The sequence below is a fragment of the Pagrus pagrus genome (genome assembly GCF_965226575.1).
Source record: "Pagrus pagrus genome assembly, chromosome: 10".
NCBI lineage: Eukaryota > Metazoa > Chordata > Actinopteri > Spariformes > Sparidae > Pagrus > Pagrus pagrus.
Window position 1 is genome coordinate 17,287,925 of NC_140194.1, and position 15,335 is coordinate 17,303,259.

General features: G+C 41.8%; 2 protein-coding genes across 3 annotated transcripts; both read left to right on the forward strand.

Annotated features, from left to right (window-relative positions):
• The first annotated feature begins 1,747 nt into the window (after positions 1–1,747).
• On the forward strand, positions 1,748–9,788 carry samtor (S-adenosylmethionine sensor upstream of mTORC1). The gene is made up of 5 exons (XM_084364476.1): positions 1,748–2,009; positions 5,280–5,421; positions 5,572–5,694; positions 6,727–6,841; positions 7,171–9,788. The coding sequence occupies exons 1-5, from the start codon at positions 1,850–1,852 to the stop codon at positions 7,801–7,803; spliced, it is 1,173 nt and encodes a 390-aa protein (XP_084220602.1). The 5' UTR covers positions 1,748–1,849; the 3' UTR covers positions 7,804–9,788.
• Positions 9,789–10,486: 698 nt separating this feature from the next.
• tmem168b (transmembrane protein 168b) lies at positions 10,487–15,334 on the forward strand. 2 transcript variants are annotated; one of them, XM_084365009.1, is made up of 5 exons: positions 10,487–12,011; positions 12,593–12,631; positions 12,710–12,852; positions 13,143–13,417; positions 13,879–15,334. In XM_084365009.1, the coding sequence occupies exons 1-5, from the start codon at positions 10,881–10,883 to the stop codon at positions 14,424–14,426; spliced, it is 2,136 nt and encodes a 711-aa protein (XP_084221135.1). In that variant the 5' UTR covers positions 10,487–10,880; the 3' UTR covers positions 14,427–15,334. The 2 variants fall into 2 exon arrangements, with proteins under 2 accessions (XP_084221135.1, XP_084221136.1); XM_084365010.1 differs by lacking the exon at positions 12,593–12,631.
• The last annotated feature ends 1 nt before the right edge of the window (position 15,335 follows it).

Here is a 15,335-nt window from a genome sequence, read left to right on the forward strand (position 1 = left end):
TTTATTTCACACAGAATTTAACTTTAAATCAAGTCAAAGGAAGTGTAGGAACTACAAAATAGTTGTTTTGTAATTTCATTGCTGAAACACTCTTATCTCATAATAGTATTCTTTTTGACATAAACATAGTCACCTAACCAGAAAGATGTTAAGTACAGTGTAGATCTGTCTTTGGAAATTCAAGTTATAACCCTGAATCTAAAATGTTTAGCAATATTTTGACTAGTGCATGCAACATTTAGCTGGGCCTTACCTGTTCTCAGCTTCATGTTCATGACTGTTCACCTTCACAGATTACATCTGTGGAATAGAATATATGTATATAATAGAGTAATAAAATAGGAAAAATGTTATTGTTCCCCCAGCGTGAAGAAATTGTGTTTTTCTAACCAACAGAAATCACAAAAGCACAGCATGTCATCAAAACTCCAGCATCATGGCAGTGATGCAGAAGTTAATACAAGTTGTTTTTATTAAAATCTCCCGGCATGGGTGTATTTCAGTGCTGTTTTTTTTTCATTGTATTGAAAAATGTTTTTTATTTAGCAGAGATACAGTGTCTTCCAGAGGGCATTAACTCAAATTCTGAAATGATTAGATGTTCAGTGTGCTTAATACTAGACAGAGCTTTCCTGTAAACAGCAGAGTTATACAGAGTATTTAATAATTTCATTGGCAGCCTAAGATTTTCCCAACTGTTTTGACAACGGCAGCTTGTTTTTATTAGCCACAGTCAGCTTACCATTCCAGACTGAAACGCGCTCTGTCAGGCTGACACACTCTCTCCACCACAGTTTGACTAACTCCAAAACTGTTTAGTTTCACAATAACAAGAAATAATATCTTACTATTTCACTCTTGTTTAGGCTTTTAAGTTATTTTCCTATTTTTTTAAAAATGCATTACCTCTTCAAATTAGCACTTTAATGTATTATTCAGTGCTCTTGAATAATCTGCACTGGCATCTAACCAGGACTTGCAACATTAATTATCAAGGAAAAACAAAATATCATGTTCATGTCCAGACACACTCTCCCAAATCTATTGTGCAGACTGCATCCAACTGCTGTGCCTAATCAGATTATCTCACTTGCTGAGGCAGTTAGCCAAGCGTCTTTGCTGTGTGGCTGCATCGGTGCCAAATCAATGTAGGTTGCACTACACTTTTAAATATATTATTTTGCAAGAGGACCTAAGGTTTATAGTGAAATTTAATTTATGAATTTAATATCACGTAACTGCAGTAGTCGTAGTACCCACAATTTACAGTATGATTTGATTGTTCAAATATACAAATAATTATTTTATCATAATGAAATACATAAAAATGTACTGGCACATGATTTAAGTTCCTTTAAGTATTGTTTCCCATGCCAAGTCATTTGGTTTTGTATTTTTTTGTCAAATAAACTTTATTTGGAAATATTTAAAGTTACAGCAGTAGCACATCATGCCAAGGGGAAAGATAGAAGTAGCCTTTATTAATACACGACAAAAGATATTTATAGGATGTAGAAGTTTTATTCGTCATGCACAAAAACATGTGTATTAAATGCTATTTTATAAAAAAATTTGACATTACTCCTGAAAACATACAGTCACAGAGGCAACCTAATTTCACGAGTTGTAGGATTTACAAGGTGCCTTTAAACGCTCCACGGCACTCACGCAGGCTCGATCCTCTTCCTCGCCCGTGATTGGACGACGGACTGTCAGTTCCGAAGCATGTCTGTCAGAGTCAACCAATCAGCTCGCGTGTTGTTGGCCGGTGCACCGGTTCGCCGGTCGGTTTGCAGCTGGGGAAAGGGGAAGCGACTGGCGGAGGAGGCAGCATCGGCAGCACGGTGCTATGGACCTCAGGGACAATGTCGAGACAGGGGAGACGGAAAACTACCCGGAGCTGTTCTACATGCCGATCCCAGATGAAGCACCGTGCAAGAGGGAGCAGGAGAAGCTGTCAGGGGTCGTCAAAAACGTCCACAGAAAACTGCGCAGGAAATACAGAGAGGGTAAGCAGCCTGGCTGGGCCCCCTATCTCTCTCTGGCCCTGCAGCCGAGTGGCTAACACTTAACATTAGCTCAAAAATACTGATTTGACTCATTTCCCGTTAACAGTACTCTTCGTAAAGCTAACATATTCTGCTTGCTAATGTTAACGTCACCCCTCGTAGCTAACGGTCTGGTTTTGTGGCTGGTTAGCTAGGTGTTATGGAGGCAGACCGCATTCAGCAAGCAAGGCCTTTAAAGCTACTTAACAATAACATAACCTACAAATTATATTGCCTTTTATAAAGCGAAGTCATGTATTACCTCTTATCTTAAACCCGTGTACTGACAACCGAGACCTTACTAGGTTACTAATGAGAGATACCAATGGAGCTGCTGACAATGAATGACTCTCTGTCGCCTCTTTATTGCCAATAAATGATAAGTCCCTGGACTGAACAAACATTTCCCTGAAAACATCAAGGACTTAAGTGTTTTACTCTTGATTTCTACTTTTAAAGAGGAATTTTCCCCATTAATTGCTCACGGTTAAAATTAAGGCAAGGGAAGTTTATTTGTATAGCATCAATGAGACACAAGGCAATTTAAAGTTCTTTACAAGACATTAAGAAAACATAAAAACTTTGTTTAAAAGACATTAAAAAACAAAAGCAAATGGATATTTTCAGATTTAGAAACAAGTTATGTATCTAATTTATTGGAGAGCAACAGTAATCAATAATGTTATATGGTCTGATTTAAATGAGCTGACCGAACTCAGATATTACGGAAGTTTGTTCCTCAAGTAGGGATCATAGAAACTAAATGCTGCTTTACTTTGCTTGGTTTTGATCCTGGGTATACTTAGTAAACCCAGATGAACTGAGGGGTCTGGATGCTTTGTGACATACATGTAAATCAAAAAAGGTACAGTGGTGGTCAAAAGTTTACATACACATGAGACCAGAGTTCTTACTGACAGTTTGGATACCACTTTAAGATGAATTTTCTTCTGCTTTCATAATTTGGGGAAGTAGAAAAATGTCCAAAAGTAACCACTTAGTTGGCAGATGGTTGTCTGACTGCTGACTGTGAGACTGAGATTTAAAAAAAACGAAAAAGAAGAACATTTAAGTTCACCTGAAATGTTGCTCTCCATCACCTCATCTCACATCACTCAGAACTCAGACCAGAATGATTTGCAAATAAAATTAGCAAGACCATAATCAGTCTTTCCAGATGCAAAACTAAATGCAGCTTCATTCTCTCATGTGTTTGTGTTCCAGTGACTGAAATGAAAAGTAATGGATGTTTTAAAGCTGTAAAGACTGTGTCAGAGTTGGATTTCCACAGGAGTTAGATTGTGTTCATCATCTGCAAAAACTTCTTTCTTCTTTCCTATTATGAGTCAATCTGGATAAGATGTAAAATGGGAAGTTTGGAAAACCCCTTTCACAATACTTAAGAACTGACATATGACATTTGAGTGTCAGTCAGGGTGCTCAACATGTTTGCTCAAAGAACAAATTGACATTTGACTTTACAGCACTGACAAATGGATTTATTCCAGCAACGAGTTTGAAGTTTGATACTGTTTGTAGTTCAAAGTGCCTACCAGCAAATAGTGCACTAGGTTTGAAAACTTGCTACAGTGCCTGCCCACACAGAGGCTTTGTGCTGTTGTTGATGCTACATTCTCTCTCTCATTTTGTCTTCCTGAGGAAATGCATAGTCCTACCAGAGACTGTGTAGGAGGGGAACACAAAAAGGAGAATTCAAAACAGCAGGTGTGACTCTGACGAAAGAAACTTAGCATCAGTTCATCATTATCTTGTGATTGTAGCAAAACAACAGCCAACAGATTTATTTGCCCGGTGTCTGCAGGTCCCTAAAATGTCTTTAATTGAATTTTATAAATGTTAGGCCGTAGTTTGTGAGGTGTTTAAAGCCACACGTATTTCATCCAATTTCTGTTATTCATCTTTTAATTTTTATTTCTTAAAATGAGTCAAGCTCTTCTGGATAAAAGTCCTCATTTCTTATTTTACAAATCTTTAAACCTACTACTGAACCCCATTATATATTTTTACTTTATACTTGCACTTACCTGTCGGTAAAATGTAGATTAACTGCTCTAATAACCATATTCCTGCATAAAACCTACCTCTGCATGGGACCATATTTATACTACTTACCTGCAATGTTTAAAGTTGGTTAAAAGCTTTTAAAAGGCATTTAATTTAGGTGTCTGTAGACAATGTGTATTTGACTGTGAAAGTATGAAAGCCTCAAATATCATGATCTAAGTTGTCTCCTGCTTGTTTCATTTGACTGATTCTGAATCAACAATATGCATGTTAACATTTCACGGCTCTGAAGTGTCAAAGTAAACAGCTGAAAGACTCAGCAAAGAATAACTTCTGCTATCAAGAACTGCAAAAAGGAGGCCAATTTCTCTCTTCTATCAGTTATGTAGTAAACAATGCAAAAAGATGTTAGGTTTTGCTGTTATGTGTGTGAGCCCTGGCCTACTTTGAAAGCACTACATAATCATAATGACAGATCAAGTCATGCTTTGAATCATGGTGTTAAATCACAAAATGTTCGGAGCAGGAGAGACTAGCTGGTTGTTTTGGAGGCTAGAACAGCCCAGAGAAGTCGTCCTGGTAGCAGACCTCATGATTGGTTAATAAGTAAAGCATGATCTGGTAGGCTTGGCATTGAATCACAGTGGTCATGCTTCCAGGGTGCTGCTGTTTACCACCACTCCTCTTGTTGTCCTTTCATTTCTGCAAATCAGATAAAGAAGTTTTTCCCTGTGGTCATGGGATTTCACCCTTATCAGCGTGTTTGACTACGGTACAGGCTGCAAGCTTCTGAGCAACTATGAAGATGTGCTGAAGGGATTTTTCTGTGGATATTATTCTAACTGTGAAATAGCTATTTGAGGATGATTTTTAGTGAAACAGTTACACTTCAGTGCTGGCAGAGACGAGTGAACACGTCCGGAATGTAGCAGGAAATGTGGCCTGAGATTTTTTAACAGGTCTTTCCAAAGGAATACTGTTTTGGTGCTGGGATGACCAAAGTTGAAAGTAGGTGGTGAATGTTTGCTGTTTGCGATGGATCGTGATGTCAGACTAAAAGAAGCAGATGACAGCCGAGGATGATTGTATAGTCGGTAGTTTAAGCTAACTTTGAAAGTCTCAATTGATTCCTCTTAACTGGTGAGCTGTGTGATTTACTTTCTGTGTTTTTGTTTCTTAGTTCTGTCGTTATTTTTGTGTCCTCAGTGGGCGACTTTGACAAGATCTGGCGCGAGCACTGTGAGGATGAACAGACGCTGAGTGAGTACGCCCTCGCCATGAAGAACCTTGCTGACAACCACTGGACGAAAAAATGCGAAGGAGAGGGGCGCATCGATTGGTGTCGCAGGTACGACTGACTTCAAACGTCTTCCAACGTCACACAGCTGCAGTTTTAGACCTCATGACTGTGAATTCTGACTCATCCAAACCTGTAGGATGTGCTTTTGGGACATGTCATTGTCACTTTCACAGTACTGTTTTGATTCAACTTCCACAGTGTCTGTCAGGAATACTTTTTGGACGGCGGGATGAAAAGAATGTTAGAAAAGGATGAGAAAAGTGCCACGCTCACCATGGGTCTGACTGCAGCAAGTGCCCAACCGCACAGCACCATCCCCAGGTAAGTTATAGTTAAAACCTCTCCTGCCATAAATGTAGATCTTTGAACCTTTTATATCCTAATTGTGTACTGTATACTGTATACTGTATACAGATTGAGAAGTATTCACTATATACTCACCTTTATAGTATACTGTTTTTACAGTTACTATACAAGAAATCAACATTCCTAACTGTTTTGTAATGACAGAAAATGATACAATAGTCGACGTCAAATCAAACTGTAACTTTCATGACAAATTAAACTTTGCATATGTCCTCTAAAGATATTTTGCACATTTTTTTTGCCTTTGGAGTTGTTAATAGTTACTTTTTTATGCATAATGCTTAGAATATTTAGAATCAAAAACAGACAGAACAACTAAACAAGAGCCTTATTTTTAAAGGCTGATGTTGATATTATGGAGAAAAAAATTCCAATATCAATATATCGGCCGATATACACGCATTTTTTGCAAATGTGATTATCAAACATTTGTGACAAAGATATGTAACGGAGGCAGGATATTTTATAGTTTAATATAAACTTATTTTTTTTAAATCACATTTTCAAGCTGCTTAAAAATTCAAATTCTCTAGCCTTATACTACTGGCACCTACAGTCTGTAGTGTATATTGCACACAGTGTTAAGGAAGTGTTTGATACTTAAACTTTGCTATGATATCTGCTTTTGTTAGAGTCTTGCTGCTGAGAAATGGAACGTAAAGCTTGACAACAAGATCGCCCCTAGCTCGGTCTAGTAGCATGAAAATAATTAGGTGAAGTAATGTGAAGAGAAAAAAAAGTTGTTAAGGAATACTCTTTGGCAGAGCGAGATGAAAAGTTGTATCTGAAGCCTCCAGTTAGTCAGGCATAATTGTTTAAAATACCACTTACACACTGCATGCCTGAAAGTGGTGAAAGAGAAAAGCAGGTCACTAAATCATCCTCCTCCTCTGAGGACCATGAGTGTCTGTACCAAACTTGTACCACTTTTTTAAGAAGCAACTGTAAGCTGTTGATGTCGACACTTCTTCCACATTTGTGTTGTAGTTCAATCTCTCAGCTGGGGAAAATGCGCCTTCTTGACGTGGGAAGCTGCTTCAACCCTTTCTTGAAGTTTGATGAATTCCTTACAGTTGGTATCGACATAGTGCCTGCAGTTGAGGTATGAGTGTTTATTTATTCTGCTCGCTTTTTGTTGACAACATGTTTTAAATTCACAAATAAAAATGCATGAGGTTTTCCTGTCGAGTGGCTCCCTGCTACCATTTCAGAGCAAAGGCAGCACCAGAAATGACTCATGCCAAGAGTGTCAGTGCTGTGGTTAGACAGTCTGTGAACAAATTCAGCAGAAAGCGGAACAAAAAGCGCTTTGCATTCTGCAGCTGCAAGACGAGAAACTACATAGTGATGACAACGACAGCTCATGAACAGCAAAAGATCTCATTGGCATCACAGAGATCTCTGAATTTCTGCCTGTTTTCTCTCCTTCAGAGTGTGTACAAGTGTGACTTCCTCAACCTTCAGCTCCAGCAGCCTCTCCAGCTGGCTGGTGACGCGGTAGAGGCCTTCCTCCGCCAGCTCCACAACCCCATCGACGCTCTGCCTGCCCAGCTTTTCCACGTGGTGGTCTTCTCCCTGCTCCTGTCTTACTTCCCCTCCCCATACCAGCGCTGGATCTGCTGTAAGAAGGCCCACGAGTTGCTGGAGCTGCACGGCCTGCTGCTCATCATCACGCCCGACTCCTCCCATCAAAACCGCCACGCCCTGATGATGCGCAGCTGGCGCGTCGCGGTGGAGTCACTGGGCTTCAAGCGCTACAAATATGTCAAGTATTCCCACATGCATCTCATCGCCTTCCGTAAGGTGTGTCTGGCGACCACCAGCGACCTGGTGTCACGCAACTACCCTGAGATGCTCTACATCCCTCAGGACTTCCACTCCAATGAGGAAGAAGAGTGTGCCGACGTGCCCGTGCAGGTGCGCTCCGAGTTTGAGGATGACCAGCTGGCTTGGGGCTTCACGGAGCTACCTGACACGCCCTATGATTCGGATTCTGGGGAGAGCCAGGGCAGCTCGGTGCCTGGCTTCCACGAGCTAGAAGACCCCATCCTGCTTCAGAGCTAAGCGAAACCAGCTACCCCCTCCTCCTTTTCTCTACGTAACTGTCACCTCCCCTTCAACTGCTGCGCTGCCAAATTTAACCTGCTGCATTGTTCTCCCACTTCTCCTCCCTCTTCTCGAAATAATGCAGTTTGCACAGTGTGAAAGAGAGAAGTTTACAAATTATTTTCTCATATCCTCACTCCTCTGAGAGTACACACGCATACACACACACATATACACATACCACACACTAAGATGGATATATTTTGATAAATATCTAGGTTTTTTAAGAGTTGGAAAGCGAATGCCCTTAAGATATCTGAACTCCCTTCTCCTTGATTTCCATCCCATCTTCCAATCAGCTCTCAATAACAAAAGTCAGCTTGTCTACATTCTGTACTCAGTCTCTATTTCAATAAGCTAGTGCGGCGGGCTGCTTCATACAAAAGACAGATACAGCAACGAGAGCGGTGTGACAGGAGTTTGATTGGACTGGGGAGACTGAGGTGGAATGACTGGACTGGTACGCTCGCTTCTGTCACAGTCATGCAGCTAGATTTTCTGAAAAATTCTTGATGTGCATTTAGTTTTCCAAGACAAAAAAAAAAGAATATCATTGTTTTGAAATATATATTCTCAACAGTCAAAACATTGGTGTTGTCCAGTGTTAAGTGTGGCAATGCCATTTTAATTTGGCATCCTCTGAATAATTTGTGTATCTTTTACAAGAAAGTGGTATTTGTAGCATTTTAAACATTTTCAGTACCATACGGTAGGAGTATTACTAGGTTTGCTAATGTGAAACTGTAACTGTGTTGACTCATTGTGTAACAAGGTACGAGTGTTTCAAAGTAGGTATTACACTTTTTTCCTCCTCTCGTTATCCTCACAAATATGAAAACAGATTCATCTCCTGTTAGATTTCCAATACATCTTTGTTCTCAAGCAGAGCATAGTACAACACTGCAAGTCAGTGACCCATATCAAATGGACTTGCCAGCACCAGTGCCCTTTGACACAATTTTGTAACTTTGATGTGAAAATCAGTACTCTGCCTCCAAAAAGATCCAGATCTGAGCTCCTCACAGTCAGAAAAATTCACCTCGACAGAAGAGATTTGCACTAATTTACTGTTTTGTCATATTGAACCTCTGAAAAGGTGAGAAACTCTAGATTTTAGCAATAGCAAGCGAGACCAGATCTGAAGAGCCTGAATCCTACGGGGCAGGTTTTTAGCTAAAGACACTACCAGATGAAATGTCAGTGTGTGTTCCTGCCTGTCCCTGGACAGGCCAAATGTGTGGGTGTGGTTGGATTTTATCAGTGTGAATGAAAGAATGAACCTGCGTTGTTTTTTGTCTGTGGCACTTTATCATTGATCCCAAAGGGTGTCACAAAATGTAATTATTTTCCTATGACGACAGTTTTACAACCAGTATGATGGGCCCATAAGATAATACCAGTGAGTCTAAGGTGCCTTCTTTGTTCTCATTTACTGTATGTTGCAAGCAGACTTTCATGCCCCTGGAGAAAATGAAACTCATACATATTAACAAAGAGATATCAAGCTTCTTTGGTCAAACAGTACATACAAATGTGCAGTTCTCTGTCATATTAATGGATAACAAATACATTTCCAGTGTTGGTGTAATGCAGTGTGTTGTTGCCATTCCCATATCATTTTCCAGTTAATACACATCTCACCACTTCTGATATCTCCTCTGTTTTCACAGGAAAAAAAAAATCACAGTACCACACATATTCAGACTTTGAAGAAGCATATTTTGTGATTAATTGGTGCATTTGTCTTCCAGTGTTTCTTTTTGGTCTATTTGCATGAGATGGTTCATCTTCATTATCAACATTTTCAACAATGCAGAACAATGTGTGCTTCTAGTATGGTTGTATTTCTCTTTTATAAATGAATGTAAAAGTAAGGCGTCGTCGTGTTTTTGTGTGCGTGTGTGTGCTTATTGTACCTTTTACTTTTAAACAGATCAACATGAGTAGAGGTTTTTTGGGTTTTTTTTAAACGATTTTCTAAAATTGTATAGACCAAACAGGAAAATAATCATTAGTTGCAGCTCTTATTTGTTGAATGTATTGTTCCTAACCTTTGAGGTCATTTTGGCACTGAGGGCACGTCCTCTGTACTTATTAGGTGGTAAAACATTACACTAAAAAACGTACACATAGTGGTTATTTTACAGGCTAATTCTAGTACATTACTGACGTCCAGTATACCTACAGTATGTTAGCTGACTACATTAAGGCAAACAGAAAACTAATAAAGTAAATATAAATAATCTTTTGAAAAAATACAGTTAGTAAAACAACTTAAGTTTTGTCTCAGGCTGTAGGGCTGCATTAGGAAGCTACCCTTTTGAATGAGCCTTTTTACAGCTGCTTGGGTGTTGTTGACTAAAGGGTTGCAACAGTAGGCATAAATAACTAGTGTTACTCCCAGAAATTACTCAAATGTGGAAAACTGACAGAAATAAAGAGCTGGTCCCATTTTCCGTCTGAAAACTCAGGATAAAGTAAGTAATTCATAATGAACCCTGACTTTTTTTTTTTTTTTTTTTAAATCGGTAAAATACGTTTTATTTAACATGTTTATCAACATTTTGTGTGAGAGTATTTGTGGAATTTGCCTTTAATGCTGGTTAAGCAGTTTTGCCCCTTCGCGCTTGCCGTAGTCGAAGCTACTGTCATGGCGCCTGTCACCCGACTCAAAACTTTTGACGTGACAACAAACTTTTCTAACGGATATGTCTGTCACTCCTCTGACAGCTCGTTTTAAGGCGCTTTTAAAATCCGCAGCGGACACCAGATGAAAATAACACAAACAACGAGCGTGAAGATGTAAATGTTTATTCGTGCTAACGTTGACCGGCGCAAAGATGCACCGCTAGTAGCTAACAGTAGCTAAGCTAGCCACTTTCAACAGGTTTGCTAGCTTAACTTTCAGCTAGCTAAACTTTTCGCTAAAGTTTTTGTGTCGGTTTGATTTCACATGTCATAAAGGACTGGAAGCCGACTCTAACCCGTTTAAAGTGCCTGTTTTTGGCTTTGGCCTGTTTGTTTTTCATCTCAAAATGTGTCGTTTTCTACGCTACTGTGTCAGCCACTGCCTTCACGCAGCGATGACCCGGCTGGAGGAGGTCAACGGAGAGGTGAGCATGTGGTCGTCTGTCCGGTGGCTGGGCTACCTGTCCAGTCTCAACCTGCTGGTCGCCCTGTGTTTGGGGCTCTATGCCCGGTGGGAGAGGACCGCTGAGACCATTCTTCTTGTCATCTTCATCCTGGCTCTGGTTGTCCTCGGAATAGCGAGTATAGTGTACTACTACTTCAACATGGAGAGGCTCAGCCTCTGCCTCGTCCACCCGTGGTTCGGCTTCCTGCTGGGACTGCTGTGTTTCCTCAACAGCCCTGCCCTGCAGAGCGACCTGAAGGAGCGGGCGGCCAACTACATGCTGCTGGCCAGTGTGGCTCTGAGGACGCTGTGGGCGCTGCTGGACCGACTGTTCGGATGCACCAGGTACCGTCCCGCCTTCCTCACCTCGGCAGAGCGGCTGGAGCTGGTGGGTTTCGCCGCCGCCAGCACGGTACTGCTCCTCCAGAAGTCCCTGAGCGTGATGGTGCTGGTGGTGGCGCTGGCCACAGTCATGGTTGCCCTCCGGATGAAGGCTCTCCTGGCTCTTCCCAACTTGGTCTGCTTCGCTGTCATCACCGGCGTGCTGTTCTTCAAGTCTCTGAACATCACCATCAACCCCTTCGCCCTCGCCTGCTTTTTCAGCCAGCTCATCTGCGACCCTCTGCTGGACGTTTACTTCAGCGGTCTGTCTGTGACCGAGCGCTGGCAACCTTTCCTGGTGTGGCGGGGCCTGTGGCGCCGGCTGTCCCTCCTGCCCCTGCTGGTGGTGGAGGTGACCTTCATCGTTCTGTCCGCTCGGAAGCTGACAGACTTGGACCAGTGGTACCTGACGATCCCAGCCTTCGTGGTCTGTGTGCTCTTCTGGGCCATCTGCCACATGGTGTTTATCATCACAGTGTGGGGCTTTCACACCAAGCTCAGTGACTGCCAGAGGGTCTGCTCGTCCCAGTTCGGGTCAGGCCTGGACAAGATCATGGCCTCAAAGGGCATGAGACATTTCTGCCTCATCTCCGATCGCCTGGTGCTCTTCACGCTGGTGTCAACAGTTGCTGTTGCTGGTCTTTGCTGGCAGGTAGGGGCAGCTAGACACTGAATATCTTATCTTTTTGTAGAGAGATGCCGTGCATGATCAACTGAATATCACAGGACTGCACGACTCCAAGGTTCTTCAAATCTGGAAATACGTTATTATTATTATTTTCATTTATTTAGCCTTTATTGAACCAGGTTGGTCCCATTTAGACCACTTATCTATTTTACAAGGGAGACCTGGCAAAGAATGACATCAATACAGAGTTGCAACAGTAAATTAACAGGAGAACACGCTTAAATAATGACATGAAACATTTGCACACAGCCTGGATTTCAGCATACCTTTAAAACTGTTCAGTGGTATATTAGTCTGAAGTTTAAGTCCAGTGGGTGTTGAAAACCTAAAAGCTTTATTTCCAGGGAGCACACAACAGGATTTTGCCATCAGGAATGTAACAGCAGTTAATCATCTGGAGGCAAATGCACATTAATATATTCTTAATTCTGCACAAAAGTATGCTACAAAGACGTAAAGATATTTTTTTAAAAGCCAGAAAGGTGAATGTATTCTTTAGATCACGGACACACATTTTTTCTGCTGATCTTCTCGTGACCCCTCAGATTTGTCTTGCGAACCCATGTGAGGATCCTGAGCCCCAGGTTTGGAACAACTAGTTTGGACAGTTTGGGAATGGAGTGATGTGAAGTAATGAGTTGACCCATTAATGTGCTCTGCAGGCCTCCAGCAGTATCTTCGTGAGCATGTTTCTGCTCGTCCTGCCTCTGGAGTCTCTGTTCCATGGGCTTTTCCACGAGCTCGGGAACAGCCTGGGAGGAACGTGTGTGGGCTACGCAGTGGTCATCCCCACCAACTACTGCAGGTAGTGTGTAACACATCACTACTGGCAGAGAAGGAAACAATTGCCAGCCACTTTTAGGTAGACTGTCTGGTTCTACCAGTTATGACAATAACAAAAAATACCACTGTGTGATGATAGTTGTAAGAGGTAAATATCAAAATATTCTGCAGCTTTAATTGAGTGTGATTCAAGTTTAATTGTAATGATTGTTGTCTTTGACTCAGTAGACGTCCCCTGACCTGTGCTGAATAACAGATTTAAATGGACAGGATTCACCCACTGTCCTCCTCTCTTGTTTTTTTCCCCGGCAGTCCTGACGGTCAGCCCATGCTGCTGCCTCCAGACCAGGTGCAGGAGCTCAACCGGCGCTCTACGGGCATGTTGAACAACGTGCAGCGCTTCTTCGCCCACCACCTGATCGAGGCTTTCGGCTGCGACTATTCCACCAGCGGCGTTTCCCTGGAGGCTCTACAGGCCAAGATCAAATCCTTCCTCGAGCTTCGCACGGCAGACGGGCCTCGCCACGACACCTACATCATCTTCTACAGCGGCCACAGTCACCGCTCTGGGGAGTGGGCGCTGGCAGGTGAGAGGGGGGATGATGTTGATGCAGTTATGATTGGTAAAGGTTCATCCAGTGACCAAATGAATGGTAATATCATAACAAGTTAGTTTGCACATCTAATTCTGTATATGATTAGGTCTGTACAGAATAGTCTGAAGGTTCAAAGCTTCAGTCATAATGTTGACACTCAAATTTGAAATCAACATTCGATTGCTGCTTTTCTGCTCGTCTATTAATTCTGTTAAAACATTCCACCTATTTGATTAAATTAGTAAACAAAGAAAAAATGTAGGTGAAATAAAAAAGACCGAATGAATGAGATGAGGAACATTTCTCATCTTAATGATTATTCTGATGTCACTCATGGAATCTAACCCTCCTCTTACTGCCAGTTTTATTTTTAGTAATCTCATCTCACTCTTCTCATGCACAGTTTGTTTGTGTTTGATCTGTAATCAGCTGGTTTCTGTGTTCATCATCAGGGGGAGACACTCTCCGTCTGAATCAGATCTTGGAGTGGTGGAAGGAGAAGAACGGCAGCTTCTGTTCGCGCCTCATCTTAGTGCTCGACTGCGACAACTCGTCGCCGTGGGTGAAGGAGGTCAGGAAGGCAGAGGATCTGTACGTGGCTGTGCAGGGAGCGACGCTCGCTCGAGTGACTGACGTCGAGCACCGGGACCCCCCGCAGCTCGGAGACTTCACCTCTCAGTGGGTGGAATACAACTGCAATTCAAACAGCAACATCCAGTGGTGCGAGAGGGGCAGGGCGGTTAGTGCCAACTACGGCGTCTCCAAACACTGGAGCGACTACACGCTGCACCTGCCGACAGGAAGCGATGTCACCAACCACTGGAGCATGTACTTCCCCCGGATGACGTACCCGGTGGTCCAGTTGGCGCTGTGGTGCGGCGGTCTGAACCTGCTGTGGCTCTGCAGCGCTTGCCTGCGTTGCTTGAAGAGAGTTAAACTTAACTGGTTTCCACCAGCGATACTGGACACTGGCCAAGGCTTCAAACTAGTCAGATCATAGAAATATGAACAAGGGCTTTTTTTATTTTCAGAACATATTTTAGACAGAATATTTTCTAAAAGTCAACCCTGAAAATAGGCAGCTATTGGATTGTAAATTAACCAATGACTGAAAAAAATGAATCTCCAGGTTACTGATGAATTTTGGCATTTGTCTTTAGTGCCAGGTTTTATATTCTTTTAAATTCCTTTATTATGGTGTGTTTTTAGCTTTGATTTAAAGATCTTAACATCCCTCTCTAACAGTTATGTTAATGTGTGGGATGAGACTGAGCACAATGACCCTATTTTGCACATTTTTGCATCGTATTTACTGTTCGATCTGATTCCACCTTGATTCTAAAAACATTCGTGTTGTGCCTTTTTACCTTAAAACCACCAAAGAGCATCTCGCTCCCCAAGCAGATCTATTTAACCTTAAACCAAAGTGGCCGTGGTACATTTTCAGAGGAAGATCTCAGGCATAATTAATATTCGGTTTCTAGAGCTCAACATTTTATATTATATTGTTGTATTTTGATTGTGAAATGATTCCTTCTGTCAAGCTTCGAGTATATTCCATGCACTGCTTTGTGTCCGTTGTAAAGCTTTAGGAGGTATTTGCTGTACACTCCAGCTGCTTCAGGGAGTCCAGAAAGTTTTGTTTTTATTAACTGTACTGACGAATGCACTACAAGCAGCCATGTGTGAGAACTACAATATTTATGTTATAATAAATCCCGGGAAATGTAATGTATCGCATGATGAGATGTAATTTCCTCCTGGGGTTTATTGCAGTTTACTGGGCTATGCAAATGAATTATAATCAGTTTTGTGTTTTGCGAAAGAATTTGTGGAAGAGAATCAGGTGAAAAGTGGATGAAACTATGCAATAAATGAGACGTGAAACTTCACTGCTCGAACCGCGAAT

Excerpts from the sequence above, each read along its gene's own strand:
- tmem168b (XM_084365009.1), top strand. The coding sequence starts at position 10,881 with ATGTGTCGTTTTCTACGCTACTGTGTCAGCCACTGCCTTCACGCAGCG. Across the intron at positions 12,012-12,592 it reads TTGCTGGTCTTTGCTGGCAG|ATTTGTCTTGCGAACCCATG; the intron begins GTAGGGGCAGCT and ends GTGACCCCTCAG. Across the intron at positions 13,418-13,878 it reads TGGGGAGTGGGCGCTGGCAG|GGGGAGACACTCTCCGTCTG; the intron begins GTGAGAGGGGGG and ends GTTCATCATCAG.
- samtor (XM_084364476.1), top strand. The coding sequence starts at position 1,850 with ATGGACCTCAGGGACAATGTCGAGACAGGGGAGACGGAAAACTACCCG. Across the intron at positions 5,695-6,726 it reads CCGCACAGCACCATCCCCAG|TTCAATCTCTCAGCTGGGGA; the intron begins GTAAGTTATAGT and ends TTTGTGTTGTAG. Across the intron at positions 6,842-7,170 it reads ACATAGTGCCTGCAGTTGAG|AGTGTGTACAAGTGTGACTT; the intron begins GTATGAGTGTTT and ends TCTCTCCTTCAG.